We start from the raw sequence: 19,699 nt of genomic DNA, 5'->3' as shown, positions 1-19,699 counted from the left end.
GGAGTGCAAACACCAAGCAACTACCCAGAAAAACCTTGCAACCACATATGTGCTAAAACCATTTACAACACATACATGCCTTTTATGCACAACATGAATGGATGACTGGGATTTGTTTGTGTGAATGTAAGTGTATCTGTTCTATCAGAACAGTAGGTTAAATAGTGAAAGGTTTGATTGCAGACTGGTGATAAGGATTAAAAGAACCCTCTCAGACACTCCAGAACTCATCTCCGCGCAAGTCAGTACTCGCACAGGCCTCGTTCTGCTCGCTAGATACAAAGGAAAGTTTTGTTTTCAAAGGGATACACATTGGGGCCAACTCAGGCCACACACGCACACACACACATACACACACACACACACACACACACACACACACACACACACACATACACACACACACACACACACACATTCTGCCTCTCTGCGTCTGTGTAGAAGTGTTTACTGACATATTTGATGCTGTTTGATGAACAGTGAAATTCTAGCAGGAAAAATTCAATAATCAAGTTCACACAGTCAAAACACAAACACAGATTCACTACTACGACAGATCGTGACGGTGAAGCTCATCTCCATATAAACATATACATTTAAATTCCTTTCTTTCTTAGTATTTTTTTGTTTTCTAGTATAAATATAAAAAAAATATTGAATCAAGGTGCATTTACTTTACAAGTAAATTACTTAAGATATTATTTCTTGTTTTCTGAAAAATAATAAAAATATCAAATTTTTGCTTAAAACAAGCAAAAAAAAAAAAAATATATATATATATATATACTTGTTTAGCAAAAAAAAAAATATATATATTCTTGTTTAGCCTTTGAATATTGAGACAATTTTTTGTTTTAAGCAAAAACTAGCAATATTGTGATATATATATATTTTTTTTTTAAATAAAATAAGACTTAATATCTTAAGTCATTTTACTTGTCAAGTGAATGCATCTTGATTAAAATTTTTTTTTAGATATTTATACTAGAAAACAAGACAAAAATACTAAGTAAGAAAATCATTTTTGCAGTGTACAGTTCCTTGATACAAACAACATGGCAATTTTACACCTCTAAAATTAAAAAGGCTGTTGTCGCTACTGTACTGTAGCTTTAAGAAATATTTATGTATACACACACTACTGTTTTGGGGGTTGGTAAGATTTTTACATGTTGTTGAAAGAAGTCTTTTATGCTCACCGTGGCTGCATTTATCAGAAAAACAGTAATATTGTGACAATAATATCTGAGTGAGTATATCTATATTTGTAGTGTGTATGTCTATATAAATGTAATTTATTCCTGTAATGGTAAAGCAGCCATTACTCCAGTCTTCAGTGTCACATGAAGAAATATTTTGGAAATGCTTTTCTTAAAGCCTTTATGTATAACGCATTATAAAAGTATTATTTAAGTATGTCTTGTAATGCACCTTATAATGCATTGTACAATCTCATGAATAACCACAGTTAATACATTACAACACTTATCAATTCATAGTTACACTATGCGTTTTAAATTCGGTTATAATTATTTACAACAAGATATAGTGTATTACAACACACATTATGAATAATTATAATGCATTATACTCTTTAATACCCCTTTATAATGCATTATACATACAGGCTTTAAGCAAAGTGCTACCAATATTTCTTACTATGATTAATGTTGAAAAAAGCTGCATCATATTTTTGTGGAAACCATGATACATTTTTTAGTTTCAGGATGCTGTGATGAATAGAAAGTTCAAAAGAACAGCATTTATTTGAAAAGGAAACCTCTGGTAACATTCAGTTACATATGAATGTACTTAGTGTGATGTCAATACATGAAATATTCTCAATTATTTGTATTTCCAGCTTAGTTTTCATAAAACTATGGATTAGGGAGGGAGTTTTGCATCACGCTCCATAGCTCCGCCCTCAGTGAAATCTCACCGGTCCGAAATAATGCAGCTCAATCTTTACCTGATTGTACTACATAGTACAAAATGTGCAAAATTAGGCTCTTATTTCGAAAGATTAAAGACAATTTGTGTTCCTTTATATGCAAACGTATTATTCAAAATGTTGGCCAGACTATAAGGAGAGTTCAACAGACAAAGACTGTGAAAACCCCACAACTTTGCTGCTTGTCTAAACACAGACATGTACAATATAATCCACAGTCTGTTCCTCTCATTAATAAGAGTGTAAAAAACCACCACAAAAAACTGCAGCGCAACGCCTCCCTCCCCCTCGTAAATCTGCAACAGTGTCCACATGAGCCGCATTGAGTCAAACACAGGCCTGTTCTAGTGGACTCGATCCGAAGATGATCCATCGCTGCCAGCCAGGAATTTCTGGGTGGAAATTAAATGGAAGACTGCATATAATTATGATGGTTAGATAGAGGACAAAAGCCTTAATTACACTGATATGCTTTTACAGAGAACAGAATCTCATTTTTCACTCTTGCATGCCTGCAGAAGAGGAGGAAAGAGAGAATTTCTCTTGGCCGTTCCTTCAATGGCAATAGCTCTGAACTTGAAAGCAGGACATTCTGCTCTCCAGGGCTCATGCAAGATTAAAGAGTGTAGGTCTTCTGCTTCTGACAGAGCGATTGTACTTTACCATCAATTTATCTGTCCTTAACCTCTCATCACGCACACGCTTTGCTTCCCCCATGCACAAAAAAGGACTCATCTCTTTCACCAACACAGCTGCTGTTTTTAGGCAACGCCATGTTTCTTTAGTTAACGTACCTCAGAAAACTTCAAAAGAGAAGTGCAGTAAAGACATGCCGAACAAGGGTAACAACTGCACATATCTATGCTCTAAAAGTAATGCAATTGACTTCAAAGTGTAGAGTGGAATTTGAAGATTTTATAAGCTGGCATTACGTATGCTAATGTGCCTCGTTTAGACTGGCTCGCATCCAGATACTGCTTTCAGGAAACACACACATTCACAATGGAAAGATGCAACACATACACACACACACATGTATTTTTTTTACAGCCAGGCCTGCATCTGCATCTCAACACGGAAAGAATTGGAGTCTTAAATTAAACACAGTTGGGAATGCGGCTGATGAAATGCATAAAATTATTAAAGGCTTCACAAAAACACTCTGATGCTGCGCAGGCCCATGATCAAATATCTATTCTGTGTTTTCTTAACGTTGCGGGTTTGATTGCTGTATGGGGCATCTCAGGAACACTGACGACAATCACAATCGTGCCCTTGAGCAAGGCACCTGAGTTAGTTCACCGTAAATCACTTCAGAGGAAAACTATCTGCTAAATGACAACTAAAGAAAGAAAAAAACCCACTTTACCTTGATGTACAGGTTACATGCATAGATCGAAACACCTTGAAAAACACATCAGATTACAATTTCATTCAATGGCTAAGTTCCAATCTTTTGAAAAAGGTTAGGGACAAATTCATATTACAAGCAGAGTTGTAAAGTTAGCTTAATACATTTTAATGGATTAATTATTTTTAAAAAATTCAATAAAAAGATATTAAAAATTGTAGAAATTGTACAGAAAGTACAAACTTTGTTTTTTGTTATTAAAGTGATTAAATCTTGCTGAAAAATTATAATTTTTTTCATTGGAACAACACAGATAGACAAATCGTTCAGAATAAGACCTAGAAAGTGTTACGAAAAAGTAAATAGGGTCCTTTTTTTCCATGTTGACCAGTGTTGTAATTATAACTAAAACTATTTGAAATGAAGCTGAGATACAAGAAAATTTAAATACTGGATGAAAAACCTAAACTTAAAAAAATGTGAATGAAAATTAGAACAAAAATAAAATAAGTTAAAGTAATAAACTAACTAAAACAAAAACTAAAATAAAAACTAAAGCCAAATAGAAATATTAAAAAATAATAAAAATGAAAATATTAAAATAAAAGCTCATATTAAATATGAATAAATAGGGTATAGAAAAATACAAAAATAAGAGAGAGACAGAGAGAGGGAGGTGAAAAAGAGAGGAAAAAAAGAAGAAAAAATAATATTTTAATTATTCAGCAGACTAATTAATACTAGGTTAAAAGTTTTTACATTTGAAGGAAATACAGTATTTCTTTTAGCCAAATCTCATTCACAAATTCCATTTATGGTAGATTTGAAGTGTAAATAAATTAACAGCAATAAATCCTTAATGTGTTAAAGTGACAGTTTTGTAAACACATGTGGCACGTAATTATCGATAACGTTCCATTTCAAGCCCAGATCCTTCATCACAAGGCCACCAGCTGTCTGCTTTTCCCAATAACCCTCTTCTGAAGAGTCTTCAAAAACTCTAGAGCACCAGTAAATTCCACCGATATTCTCTTAAGCGCTCTAGAAGCGGCGATATTGTTCAGAGCGGAACCGACGGTCTCTGGCCTTATATCGCACATCATATCTCCGCTGCGGTGAGTCATCCGTGCTTTTCACAATTGAGATTTTCATTATTGCAGGGCTTTATGGGGGTGACGCAAGAGTGATAGACGTGTCACAAGTCTGCTGAAGCGGAGAGGCAGACATAATGACTTTCAAAAGCCGAGGGAGAGAGAGACTGACAAAAGGAAGAAGGAAAGAAACACCCAGATAACAAACACAACATCAAACGCTGCACTCCTTGGCAAATGCACTTGGCAGAAACAACGGATAAGCAAGTCTGAGAGGGCCTCTCTCTTTCCCTCTTTCATTCTCTCTCCATGTTATTAAAATAAGGTAATTACAGACATAAATTTAGATGACATCTGGGGTATGTTTTTTCCTCTTTCTTTTTGCAGAGGATTGTGGGTGTTTCTTTTATTTTTTCAAAAATACATCCATAAGTTCTTTTCTGTGCCACACCCTGCAGACTCTGCCAGGAACACTTTCAGTCGAGAGCCGAGATACACTTGAGGGAGAGGGGATGAAATAATAAAGAGACGTCTTGTTATTGCTAATAAGACAGGCTGTCTTTCTACAGGTTTAAAGGGATAGTTCAGCCAAACATTGAAATTCTGGCATCATTTGTTCACCGTGTTTATTCACCCACATGGCATTCTTTCTTCCATAGAGCACAGCAGGAGAAACTGTAATAATGTGCCTGTCACTGTTTTCCACGTAGCAACAATGATAGGGATCTCATGCTTCAAAAAGGGTGTAAAAGCACCATAACAGTATCATAAATGTTATGTCGGGGACCCCCAGGGGGCAGGAAGGGAATACTAATGGGTCCATGCATTGAAAAGTTCAGAGAATAACAGTGAAAAAAAAAAAAAAAAATTGGTAGAAAGTTATTTAAAAAATAAATGCATAATAAATACACCTCACAGTAATATAGTGAGTAAAAGTAATAATGTAAATAGAAATTTTCACAGTATAAATTAAAAACATTTAAATAAATAAAAAAAATCTGCATATTAGAATCATTTCTGAAGGTGAAATTCAACTTTGCCGTCAAAGGAATAAATTACATCTTAATATATATTAAAACAGTAAACAGTTGTTTTAAAATATAATAACAATACTACTGATTTTAATGTATTGTTCATCAAATGAATGCAGCCTTGGTGTATAAGAATGGTTGCAGAAATGTTAATTCATGCGTTTATGACCTCAGTGTTAGATTATTGTAATGCTTTATTGGGCAGTTGTTCTGCACGTTTAATAAACAAACTCCAGTCGGTTCAAAATGCAGCAGCTAGAGTTCTTACTAGAACCAGGAAGTATGACCACATTAGCCCTGTTCTGTCAACACTGCACAGATGGTGGATCAGCTCCTAGAGACGGCCTCTGCAGCCCTGAACGTCAGCGGAGACCAGGACACCGAGATGATCCCCAGAGAACCAGTTGGGCCCTTACAATCTGACTTTGCTGCAGTTGGAGTTGAGCTGCTGGTTCGTTTGGCTGAATTCATCACTGAATTCAATAATGAAATGCCTTTAGCTGAAAATTGAGTGTTTAATCTTGTCATTTTACATTATTGACACACTATTTTCCTATTTTGATATTGTGCAGTTGCTTTGACACAATTTGTATCGATAAAAGCGCTATATAAATAATGTTGACTTGACTACAAGAGACTTCTTTCAAAAACATTAAAAAATCTCAAATTTTGAATGGTAATTTATATACACATTATATTCCAAATCCGATTAATCATAGACCAATGTTGGGAATCTAGTCAACTTATTCTTTGAAACAAATCTAAATCAGAATAATAATTTATTCATGAATCAGACATGGCTACTACTCCTGGATGCATAAATTCACCTGGAACAGGGCAAAATGTCATCACTTTCAGTAAATAACGTTAAAGTTTCATTCATCATGTAAAGCATGTACCCGCTTTTATGAGACTTTACAAAGTCCTGTTCCAAATTTGCCGCATTAAAAAGAGCGATCAGTTGTGTATTGCACAAATGAAGAAAAAATTCAAACTGGTTTGGAAAGAGAGTAAAAAATTACTGAATTTTCTGTGTTTAAATTTTTTTCCTAGTACTGTTCATAGAGCAGTCTGAACTCATTAATGTGAAGGTAGAAAGGCAAAATATGGGTCATATAATAATAACGATGATAAAACCTGGAACAGAGTTTGTGTGCGGCTTCTCATTTTCCACAGGCATCTGATTGTGCCAGCTCACAGCGTGTTGACTTAATGAAATAATAAGCCCAAGCAGATTATAAAAAATATTAACAGTCTAATTTTGTGTAGTCCACATACACAAGCCTACACATAAGACTGCCTCCCACCACAACAACAGGTTTATTCCAGAGATGTATTCCTCTGGCTGTCGCAACACACATTCATTAACACATCTACGCTCGTGTCAACACCTCGTTCTCTCAGGAGGCATTCACACTGACAGCCGCTTTATTGCTGCAGGTCACTTAGTTGCTGTATTGTTGATTGTATAGGCGTTGCTATTGCTTGATGCTTTAACGTTGGTGCTGACAGTATCAATGAATAAATCAAAATCTTGGAATGCCCAGTTTTTTTTATTATGCCCATGCACATGGGCAGATACAGGTCATATAGAATAGTAAAACTGATCACAAACTTCTACCAACTGTTTTTTTTTTTTTATATATATAGCCAATGTTGATACTGATATTTAGGGATCAGGATGCTTGATGACAGATAAAACAATATCAGCCATTATTACAATTTTTTTTATTTAGTTAAATGCACTAATGCAATAATGCAATTTAAATAATGCCATCATTAATAATGCATTTTAATAGAACATTTTAAAGAATAAAATGTATTTAATATTAATTCACATTTTGAATTTAGTGAACATTTATTCACTCAAAAGTCACAAAACTCATTTGCTTGCTATTTATTTGCATAAAGTTCAGCTTTCTTCAACTTTGCCACATGCATGGAAACAACTTCATATGAATTACGTATTTTTTTTATATTTTGAATTTAATGAACATTTATTTTTCTCACATGACGTCTTCATTCTTATTGGTAGCTGCCGCATCCCATTGCTTCTCATATGCATCAAGTCAAACTTTCTTCAATTTTGACACATTGCTACAAACACCTGCACTTCATGTTGCTTCAAATCATTATTTCACATTGAAAATGATTTCCAGTTGCTGTCAGTATGACCACTGCTTCAGGGAAACACAGTGCATTATGGGTAAAGGAGGGTTTTTAAACACCAGCAATTATCTAGTTTTAGTGCTGCACTTCACAGTTTGGTGTAAAACACCTATAAAATGACTATATTAAGCGTTTGGGGTTTGCTGATTTGTTGGTAAATCATTCAAAAGAGTCCTGACATCCTCTTTTCTGCTTTTGGATCTGCTTGTCTGCCATTAATTCAGATACTAAAGCTGTGTTCCTGTTTTGGCAGGCTCCCTCCTGTTACAGACACACTTACCCAGCCCAGAGTACATGTGTTTTGGGAACTTTTGTTCCCTTTTTTTACATTACGACAGCTGGATCTGCTTCGGAGTGAAATTCATTTGTTGATGTTGTGGATCATTCCATAAAAAACAGACTATTAATATGCTTTCATTTTCTGCTCGGGGGAATTTGACAGTGTAGCTTTGTTTATGAGGCAGGCGTTTCCGACTGAGCTTTTGTTTGTGTTATGCCACACTTTACCCACGACCTGAGCGTCTATCATACATTTAGCAACTGAGATTTACTCTGGTAGAGAGAGAAAGTGAGAATCAAAGGAGCAAGTCAACGGGGTCGTTGCAAACATCTTGAGTATAAATTTATGACATGCAAGGAACACAAACAACGCCAAAGGCCCCTTAACAAGGGACACATGAGCCCTGCTGCACAACTTCATGGGAGACTTTCCCATGCTGTGCATTTGCAAGGTGGCGGGCGCTCGTCGTGCCTGAGGCCGTGTTACGACACAATTTAGTGGTGACCCATACTTCATGCTCTGCATTTAACCCATCCAACGTGCACACACACAGCAGTGAACACACACACACCGTGAACACACACACACCGTGAACACACACCCGGAGCAGTGGGCAGCCATTTATGCTGCGGCGCCCGGGGAGCAGTTGGGGGTTCGGTGCCTTGCTCAAGGGCACCTCAGTCGTGGTATTGAGGGTGGAGAGAGCGCTGGACATTCACTCCCCCCACCTACAATCCCTGCCGGCCCGAGACTCGAACCCGCAACCTTTGGATTACGAGTCCGACTCTCTAACCATTAGGCCACGACTTCCCCATTCCCCCAATTGAAGCCGAGATCAATGCTTTTCACTGCCACGGCCTTCGGGGAGCGACTGCATGCTTAATTAAACATTGATATCACAGTCTGGTATGGGAACTGCTCAGCTGCTGACCGCAAGGCACTGCAGAGGGTGGTGAAAACCGCCCAACGCATCACAGGGACACCACTTCCTGCCATTGAGGACGTCCAGAGAAAACGCTGTTTACGTCGAGCTCGCGGCATTCTTAAGGAGTCCTCTCACCCTGACCATAGACTGTTTAACTTACTGCCCTCTGGGAGGCGCTTCAGGAGCCTCCGAACAAGGACAAGCAGACTCAGGAACAGCTTTTTCCCTACAGCTGTTTCCCTACTAAATCTGCCCAATGATACCCCCCTCACACACCACTACAAACTCTTCACCCCTCCCCATCATTAAATCGAAAAAAAAAAAAAAAAAAAAATCTACACACTGTACTGGAAATTTTTATTTTTGTTGCCCTATACCTTACATGTGCAATGACAATAAAGTTGAATCTAATCTAATCTAAAAATGTTAGTTAATACTTATTGGCAACTTATTGTAAAGTGTTACCAATATTTCTTCTTTACAAGTCCTGAATGAATCATTAATGGAACCATTAACTGAACTGGAATTCAAACCAGAGAGCAAAACTGGAATTGTTAGATTGCATTCCCATGCCTGTTTGACAATGTCGATGTGGCACTGAAACCAGTCTTCTCATCTGTTATTGTGGGACGTTAAAGAGCAAATCATCACACACACCTGTGAGCGATAGCTGAGCATTGATTAAAGGCAGGTTTACTTTATCAGGTGCTGTTGGTGTTCACTTTAAGAAAATAAACTATCCGTGAGGAATGCAGCCAGTTCTCTTATGACTCTCACTTGACTGTTAACCATCCCAATTATTTGGCACCAATCTGAATATTTTCTTACTATAAAAGAGCACAGAGTGAAAGTAAACATGTCCCATCGTGTTAATCTGCACATTGAGTGATCAGAATCAGTGCCAGACTGTAAAAATACTTTTTCGAAGTTGTAAATGAAAGATGTATTGCACTGTTACCATAAAATACCATTTAACTCTTTCTAAATCAAAGTGTCATATATTCAGTGCATTAACCGCCATTGCTTTGCGAAATTTACTAGCAATTTTTAAGTGAAAATTGTATCAAAGTAAATATTTTTCAGTGTATTTGCATAAACATTACGCCCCTCCATTATAGATGAGAAGTCCTATGTAGTTATTCTACATCCTTTTTCTTGATATTATGAAATAATACATAAATGTGTGTGTGTGTGTGTGGGGGGGGGGGGGGGGGGGGGGGTAAAAGAGACAATAAATCTACAGGTTACTGTTATTCAGACAACAAAACAATACCTAAATAGAGCAAACAATACCTCTCTCATATATACTGCAAATATAAGTGACATTTTGCACTTGACAGTGTGCCTAATGGAGATTGGGGTAAATTCTGTTCTTTCATCCCACGTAACAAACAGGGAAGCAGCCTCAGGTGTGTGTACACGTGTCGATTGTGATGCTACAATTGCACCGACTGCTTTCTGATTTTAAAGCATAACGACCGCCTGGAGCTAAAAAGTCCAACAAATCGGCTTGCTTTCATTGCCAACACTGTGGGCATCGTGGCTTTAGGGTACCATCCAAAACCCAAGACCCATCTAATGATACCCAAGCTGAAACGGGAGCATGTGGAGGGCTGTATTTGATATGGGCGATGCCCTGAGAGCTGACAGGAATCTGGGACATGAAAAATATCAGATGGGTTACGAGCTGGTACACACAAACACATTTATGGTAAACCAGACTCAAATCAGTGAGCCTAACACAGAAGACAACTGTCTGTGACAAAAGCTGTCCTAAATTTGCCTGCTATTGAAGACAGTCTCAGCCTAGAGGGCTTTGTAAGCTCCACTCAGGCGCGAGATAAGAGGCATCCAGACAGATTAATGTGTGTATGGCACTTTTGGGAAATGGGTCAGTGAGTGAATTGTGCTGGACAGTGAGTACAGCTCTTATTTGTGCAACTGGAAATGAAGGAGGAAAATTAAGCTAAAGTCACGCATCACAACCCTGAGATGGGCTATAAAACTTCGAGAAGCTGGCCTTAAACTTAGCATGCAACTAGGATGGAGTGCATGTGACTGAAAAAAACAACAACATCAAACTGATAGATAGCCGTAAACTAACAATCTTAACTAGATTTTTCTGAAGAAAATGTTGTGAGAAAGTTGTGTGAAAATTCTATGCAGTTTCAATGTGCTCTCGATGATTTTTAGGAAAGTTTAATATGAAAGGTTAGAGATTTTGGAATAGAATTTGGAATAGAATCCTGCATTTCTAGAAGGAATAGAAATGCAGTCTTTTTAGTATAGCGTTCGTCCATGTAGTTGAACATTCAGCCAATGAAATCTTGAAAATTCACTACCATTCAAAGGTTTGGGGTCGGTAAGTTTTTAAAATGTTTTTGAAAGAAGTCTCTTATGCTCACCAAGGCTGCATTTATTTATTTATGTATTTGTTTATTTTTTATGAAAATACAGTAAAAACAGTAGTACTGTGAAAAATGATTACAATTTAAAATAACTTATCTATTTTAAAATATTTTAACATGAAATCCTGTGATGCAAATCTGAACGTTCAGCGTCATTACTCCACTCTTCAGTGTCACATGATCCCTTAGAAAAATCATTCTTTAAGCTGATTTGACACTCAAGAAACATTTTCATATTATGTTCTTATTATAATCAATTAAAAACAGTTGTATTAATATTTTTCTTAAAACTTTGATACAACTTTTTCAGGATTCTTCTTACTATGACCAATAGAAAGTTAAAAACAACATGTATTTGAAACAGAAATGCTTTGTAAGTCTTTACTGTCACTTTGGATCAATTTAATGCATCACAAATTATTAATTTCTTAAAGAAATCTTACTTCAAACCATTGAATGACAGTACAAGTCTTTCCAAACAAAACAAAATGAAAATTAGACATACTGTAGGACCATAAAACAAAAATGACATTTTTAACAGCCACACTTTTGTTTGCATTATATTATTTTGGAACCATGGACCCCTGAAACAAGTTAAGTGGTGCATCAAGCATGAATTGCTCCAGTGGTCATTAAATGCATAAATGTTTTTCCTAATTAACTGAGCTAAATTAACATGTTAAATTGACTGCCCTAATTTATGCATTTACTTGTCATGAATGATGTGCTGGGAGAACGTCTGATTGAGCTATAAGTACTGAGACTGTTTTCTGGTGTATGACACAGCTGCTCAGTTTTGTATTCACATTCTACCCATCCTGTGATACTATATGTGTCAGCTCTTGTTTATGGGGTGTGATTAGTGAGATGAAACTCAGGAGCAGGGGCTATCAGATTACACACACACACACACACACACACATTCTGTTTCTCTGCCAGTACAGTAGAAAACACACTTAGTGGAATTATACAGATCTGGCTGACAGGAAAATGAGTTTGCACTCGTATACACATGCACACACATACATGCCCGCGAGACACACACAGATAGATTTATTCACTAATACAAAGAAAGAAAGAAAGCAAACTCTGCACTTTATATATTATTTCTATACTTTTTCTATTATTTATAGATTATATGAAACAATGTTGAATACAGGTTCAGACAAATTAATTATCAATCTAATGTTTTGCTGTAAACACAATACACACACAGACTCTTGTATACAATCTCTGGGTGGAGAAGGCAAAAACATCAAGTGATAATAACAAGCACCACAAACGTATCTGTGCATGCTGGGACAGTGAGATTTCTAATGGAGCAATTAGAGTCCTTTCCAAAAATGTGGTTTTGCATATTAGTTTTCATAATCCAGATGATGGGAACTTCAATTTTTTTGGCCTAGTTCCTTATTTAACTTGTGCTCATAGTTCATTATAGTTTCTATGCTAGTTTCTATGTTAATGCTTACTTTGGCAGGTCGGAATATCACAGTATTTCCAGTAGATTCCGTCCTCGAGATCTGCGATATAACACCACGGCCGAACATCTCCATCTGGGTTCCTGTGGAAGAAACACAGCCTGTTAAAATCACTGACTTTGAAACCACACACTATTTGAGCTAAAGTAGTTCAACAACATTAATTTCCCCTTTAAGAAAAGTAGTTAACTAAGCTACTAACAAACTCTAGTTGTGGTGATTTTAAGTGACTCTTTCTGTATGTTACATCATTATAGAAGTAGTTGGCGACAAATGACTTGTCTTTATGGGTGAATCACTGAATCATTCATTCAAGTGTTCAAAAATAATTATTCATACAGGAACTATTGCTCATGTGATGTTTCAATATTTACAGTATGAATCACTGGATTGTTTATAAACCAGATTAAAGTGATTAACATTAAAATGAGCCAAAAGGATTCAAACTACACAATATCTGAGAAAGAGAGACTTCTAGCAAGTTTTGGGACATAATATAATGCAATATACTGTAAATATACAATTAAAATAGCAATGCAAACTAACGTTTAAATGTTTTTGAAAGAAGTCTCTTATCCTCACCAAGGCTGCATTTATTTGATTTAAAATACAATAAAAACAGTAATACTGTGAAATAGTGTTACAATTTTAAATCACTGTTTTCTATTGTAATGTATTTTAAAATGTAATTTATTCAAATCTGAATCTTCAGCACCATTACTCCAGTCTTTTCATTGAGATATCCTTCTAATATGCTGATCTGCTACTCATTTCTGATTATTATCTGATATGCTGCTTAATATGTTACATTGTTACACTGTGCTACATTGTTTTCTTTGTTCTTTGATGAACTGAGCATTCAAAAGAGCAGCAAATTATATATTTCTGTAACATTATAAATGACCTTACTGTCAATTTTGATTAATTTAATGAATCCTTGCTGAATCAAAATATTAATTTTCTCAGCAAACTTCTGAACAGTAGTGCAGCTTCTAGCTTCTTGTGAAAAACTAGCTACACTCACTGAAAAAAAAAAGATTAATTGAATTTATTCAATTTCTTTAAGGTAAGTGGTTGCATTAAATTTATTTTAGCTACACTGAAATAAATTTAGTTGACTTATTTTTTTTACTTAAATGTAGCTAAAATAAATTGTTTGCGACCACTTACCTTAAAAAAAAAAAATTATTCAATGTACTATGAAAACAGCTAAAAGATTGTCACGCTACTGAAAAAACAATGCTGAGTTTGTATAGTCGCTGCTTTTGGTTAGTTACTGCAGATAATTTAGTTCAAGCGAAGCTGTCACTAAAGACAAAAGCCTTTTAAAGGGATGTCAGTCAGACAGAAACACCCCCTACAGCGGGAATGTGCTTTATTGAGCCTCTTTCTCTCCCCTGCCCTGTCCATCCAAGCATGTCCACCTCCAGGTCGGCGTCTGCGTGTATGCCCGGGGAAGGGCTTTGTTCCTTTCCAGACAGTGACCTGCGGAGCTCTCCGGCTTTGTCTGCTTCAAAACCCCTTTAAGCTCTCCGGTGTGTACTTTAAACCCTGATGCCCAAACCCTAAAAAGTCTTCAAACAGGGTATTGATTACAAGCACACAGCCAGACGAGGCAGTGATTGGTTGAGTACTTGGTGAACCGAACATTCAACATAAAAAGTCTGAGCGAACCCCGCTACGGGAGCCTGCACCGCCAGAAACAACGATAATTGCGAGAAAAGCTATTCTTCTAGTCTTTTAGGAGTCACAATGCAACATCTCGAGCTCGACCCTGAGGCGACAGCTATCTGATTTCAGCCATTGTGAGGTGGAATCAAAAGGGCGTGCCACGGTCTTTTCTTCCTCTATCAAAAACACTTTCCAGCTTCTCTTCTTCACTCTTTACAACAAGCAAGTGTATTGAGTGAAGCGTCTTTTCATGTGCTTTCTTTTTTGTGTCCGGAGAAACTTAACCTCAGGTTGGAATCAGCTAAACATCTCCCATTTTCCCTCCTTTTTTTCTCTCTTTTCTGTTGAGGAGAATGAGATCTGGCCTGCTAACAAACCAGTCTGGTTTTGGAGCCGAGTGTGTATTTCGACCATCAAGATCGACAGCCCCCTCCAGCCTGATGGGATTTTCATTATGACTCAAATATAATGGCTACTTTGCATAGCTTTTTTTGAATAATGTATTCTCCTGTTCAGGAAAGCCACCTGTTTGGAGTTGAAGTCTTCAGGGCAATTGAGGTACAATGGAGGAGATTAGATTATAAGAGGAATCTGTCTTGTTGGCAGACACATATAAACATACTCATACATCGTGCCAGGTTTCTATATGGCTTTATTTGATCCAGGCTGCCTCTGGGGTCATACGGAGAGCACTTAATGCAACAGTTCACCCAAAAAAATGAACATTTTCTCATCATTTACTCACCCTCAAAACTTTCTATCTTTTGAGGAACTCAAAAGTTTTGAAGAATATCTTTGGACACTTTTTAATGAAAGTGAATGAGTGAGAACTGTGGCCTATTACAGGCCATATTATATATACTGTAGCCTATATATATATATATATATATTAGTGCTGTCAAATGATTAATCGTGATTAATCGCATCCAAAATAAAAGTTTTTGTTTACATAATATACACTCACCTAAAGGATTATTAGGAACACCTGTTCAATTTCTCATTAATGCAATTATCTAATCAACCAATCACATGGCAGTTGCTTCAATGCATTTAGGGGTGTGGTCCTGGTCAAGACAATCTCCTGAACTCCAAACTGAATGTCTGTGTTATTTACATGGTGGCTCTGAGTCCTTTTTGAAGCTTGAAAAACGTAGTCCCCACTCAATCAGTTCAGCTCAAAATTTGCCTTTTTGTATTCTGTGCCAGAATCATACAGGTTTGGAATGACTTAAGGTGAGTAAATGATGACAGGATTTTAATTTTTTTCCATGAACTAATCCTTTAATTTATCTGTTTAAAACCTCTAATTAATCACCTTTCTTCCCTCAAGGGTGAGAGGAGAGCAAGTGCAGTTCCAGACCAGATATAATAAGAGGCTTTGATCACCAAATGCAAGCCTGTTTGCCCCCAGGATTCCTCAAGTGTGTGCATGTGTGTGTGTGCGCAAGAGTGTGTGTGTGTGTCCAGTTAAGCCTGCAGGGTCAAGTCCTTTCAGTGAATAAGTAAAGAATCTCAGGGCCTTTCATGTGTTACCGTAACGAGGGGGACATCATCTGTCCGGACTGGTTAATGGGATGGGGAATTACCCATGCCTTTGGAGATTTATAACATCTTTAAGGAGATGGCAAGACTTTAGAACTGCCCCTAGAAAACATCAACCATCACCCATGAGATCTCTTTTTGTGATTACTCTTCATATTGTCTAGAATGTCATATCATGTAAATACACAATTTTATTTGTTTATACTATGTAAACAGTCAGAGAAAGTCTAAGACCGCACTGAAAATCTGGGTCTCAACATCTAAAACCTGGAAAAAAGATATTCTGAAAAACAATTAAACAATGAAACATGGCATAAAATGAGTCTATAAACAGATTTGTGTCACTGATCATCTGATGTCTTTGTACAGATGTTCTTGATTCCACTGAAGCACAAGATGCACCTTGGAACAAAGGCAAAAGAGGAATAGATACAATTCTAATACATTCATTCATCATTCTGACAATAAAAATCGGTGAAGTAAATATTTGTATTAAAATTTTAAAAAAGCATGTTTCTTGCAGTTTCTTTCTTTCATTTTCAATTGTTTCTTGTAGACTGCAATGATACGGAGAGCAAATAGAGTCTCACGCTTCTCAGATATTTCCCCTGAGTGAAATTCCCTATTAATTTCATGTTTCTCCACTAAAATTTCAGAACAGAACTGTGCTGAGATCTGATTGAGATAACAGTCAAAGTCTGCCATTAATATGGACTCAAAGGTTTCTCATTAAATTCTTCCAAGAACAAATTAATACCAATTAAAGGGATATTTCACCCAAAAATAGAAATCATCGACCATCATTTTCTCACCTTCATGTCATTCCAAACCTGTGCAACTTTCTTTCTTCTGCAGAACACAAAAGAAGGTATTTTGAAGAATGTTGGCAACAGTTTTGATAACATTGTATGATATTGCCACAGCCATATCACCCTGCAGCCCAAGACCGGTTGCCCACTGAAGCTAAGCAGGGTTGAGCCTGGTCAGTACCTGGATGGGAGACCTCCGGTGAAAACTAGGTTGCTGTTGGAAGAGGTGTTAGTGAGGCCAGCAGGGGGTGCTCACCCTGCGATCTGTGTGGGTCCTAATGCCCCGGTATAGTGATGGGACACTATACTGTCAAAAAGCACCGTCTTTCGGATGAGACGTTAAACCGAGGTCCTGACTCTCTGTGGTCATTAAAAATCCCATGGCACTTCTCGTAAAGAGTAGGGGTGTAACCCCGGTGTCCTGGCCAAATTCCCTCTACTGGCCCTTGTCTATCATGGCCTCCTAATAATCCCCATCCACTTGATTGGCTCTATGACTCTCTCTCCTCTCCACCTGTAGCTGGTGTGTGATGAGCGCACTGGCGCCGTTGTCCTGTGGCTGCCGTCGCATCATCCAAGTGGATGCTGCACACTGGTGGTGGTTGAGGAGAGACCCCCACATGATTGTAAAGCGCTTTGGGTGTACAGCAATACACAATAAAAGCGCTATATAAATGCATCATTCATTCATTCATTCATTCATTCATGAACAAAAACACAATTTCTCAAAAATATCTTCTTTTATTTTCCACCATTTCCATTATTGGGTGAATTATCTCTTTAGTTTTTCAGTTAAGTGTATATTCTTACTGTCTACAATTTAAGGAGAAACACCAGAGACAAAGCTCGGACACATCTGAGGATCATCATTACGTCTTCTGAGTAACTTCTGAGAAACACAAATTTCTTCGGAGTATAGATTAAATCATCCGGGATCAAAAAGTACAGAAATAAAAGCTGACATTGGTATGCATTGCAGCAAGAGATAAATATGTGTGCTTAAGGTTGAAATTTTTCTGTGCAATCTTTCACAAACAAAAGTAGAAGGCTTTTCACGGTGACCACAAATATCATTGCGACACTAAATCTGATGTGTAAGAACAATGTGTCGAGCAGTTATGGTTTATTGCAACACTATCTCGCTCCTTTTCACTTTTCTCTCTCTCTCTCTCTAATTTGTTTCAGCATTACTGGCCGTCTGAACTGAGAGAAAACCAGCTGTTCTTGTCTGGCCTGCGTTCAAACGCTTCTCTTTAATAACCGCTTTCCATGCACCATAATCATAAAATTGATGATAAACTTTTAAAATTCTGGCACAGAGCTATTCATAAAAAACTGGGATTCTTTAACAACAAAAGCGTGTAAAATCTATAGTAGGGTAAGACTGAAAATAGCTTTTTCCTGAACGCCAACCTCAGCCACACTATTAGCCCACTGCAGCTAACCAGTATCCAAAGCAAATATGAGCAAGGGAAACTTGCCTAATATGCTCAAAGCCATGCTCAGTCAACATGGCAAACATATGCTGCAGCAGGAATGAGACTCAAGTATGAGCCTGTACACGTGCTGAGATCGACTGCTAAATCGAATAAAAATAACAAAGCAGGTAAATAAACAACAATGCACTTTATAACGTAGCTAACATATTATTCTACATCACTGTAAGTGGGCTGAAGGAGTTGGGACTGTTGTTAGGACAAACTTATTCCATGTACAGTCATAATTTGAGATGCTCATCCAACACTTTTGAGCGACAGTCTATTGTATCTATATCACACAAAGCCACTCTCGATTCAACCACAGCAATTCAAGCCCGCCTCACTGAACTGACATCTGAAAGTGGATAACAAACCATTCAATTTCACAGCTAAGTAAACAACAGTGTAAACAGAAAACGCACAAATGCTTAACGGTTGCTTGCACTTTCGCTTAAGCTAAAGTCTTGACAGATTGAAGATATTAAAGTTTCTCTTGGAAGCAACATACAAAGCAGCAACACACACGAATCAGGCCAAAACTCTCAGGACTTTAAAGTCAACATGGAATGGTTTCACAACCCATTTTACTTCAGTAATGTTGACCAGGCCCTCAATATCCAAACGTACACAGAACTATTCAACAAATTCAGAAAATGAATGGCCAAAACATAAAATATCCCTACAAAGAGTACTGTGATGGATCCATTATCCTTTGTTGGCAATAATACCATTGATTTACACTGAATACTGACTCTATTGACACAAATAAATACTCTGAGTTATACAATGTAGTTTACCATATTCTGGTAATATTTATGTAACACGGTATTTAACATGGTACTTCAAGGTACTTCAAAGAATACCATAGTAATACCATGGCACAGGTCAAAGAAGTCTGGGCATTCTGGGAAATCAGTTGTGAAATCAATTACCATTCTGAAATATTCACTAACCGATTGCTTCTGATTCCAAATGCTAATTTGATTACATTTTTGTGAATCGTTTTGACCGATTCATAGGAGTCATTCAATTGCGAATCGAACTTCTGCCCACTGAAGCTAAGCAGGTTTGAGCCTGGTCAGTACCTGGATGGGAGACCTCCTGGGAAAACTAGGTTGCTGTTGGAAGAGGTGTTAGTGAGGCCAGCAGGGGGTGCTCACCCTGTGGTCTGTGTGGGTCCTAACACCCCAGTATAGTGACGGGGACACTATACTGTAAAAAGCACCATCTTTCGGATGAGACGTTAAACCGAGGTCCTGACTCTCTGTGGTCACTAAAAATCCCATGGCACTTCTCGTAAAGAGTAGGGGTGTAACCCCGGTGTCCTGGCCAAATTCCCTCCACTGGCCCTTATCAATCATGGCCTCCTAGTAATCCCCATCCACTTGATTGGCTCTATCACTCTCTCCTCTCCACCTGTAGCTGGTGTGTGATGAGCGCACTGGCGCCGTTGTACTGTGGCTGCCGTCGCATCATCCAAGTGGATGCTGCACACTGGTGGTGGTTGAGGAG

The 19,699-nt window shown here is 37.4% G+C and overlaps 1 protein-coding gene across 2 annotated transcripts in view; it reads right to left on the bottom strand.

The window, feature by feature from the left end:
• The window catches only part of LOC306870366 (kremen protein 1-like), a 61,409-nt gene that overhangs the window by 8,380 nt on the left and 33,330 nt on the right, over positions 1-19,699 (bottom strand). For both annotated transcript variants that reach the window (XM_079417599.1, XM_079417598.1), the window contains exon 3: positions 12,679-12,770. In XM_079417599.1, coding sequence (XP_079273725.1) covers positions 12,679-12,770 — 92 coding nt within the window. The remainder of the gene's footprint in view (positions 1-12,678; positions 12,771-19,699) is intronic.

This window comes from Barbus barbus, assembly GCF_936440315.1.
Source record: "Barbus barbus genome assembly, chromosome: 5".
NCBI lineage: Eukaryota > Metazoa > Chordata > Actinopteri > Cypriniformes > Cyprinidae > Barbus > Barbus barbus.
This window is presented reverse-complemented; position numbering and strand designations above follow the sequence as displayed.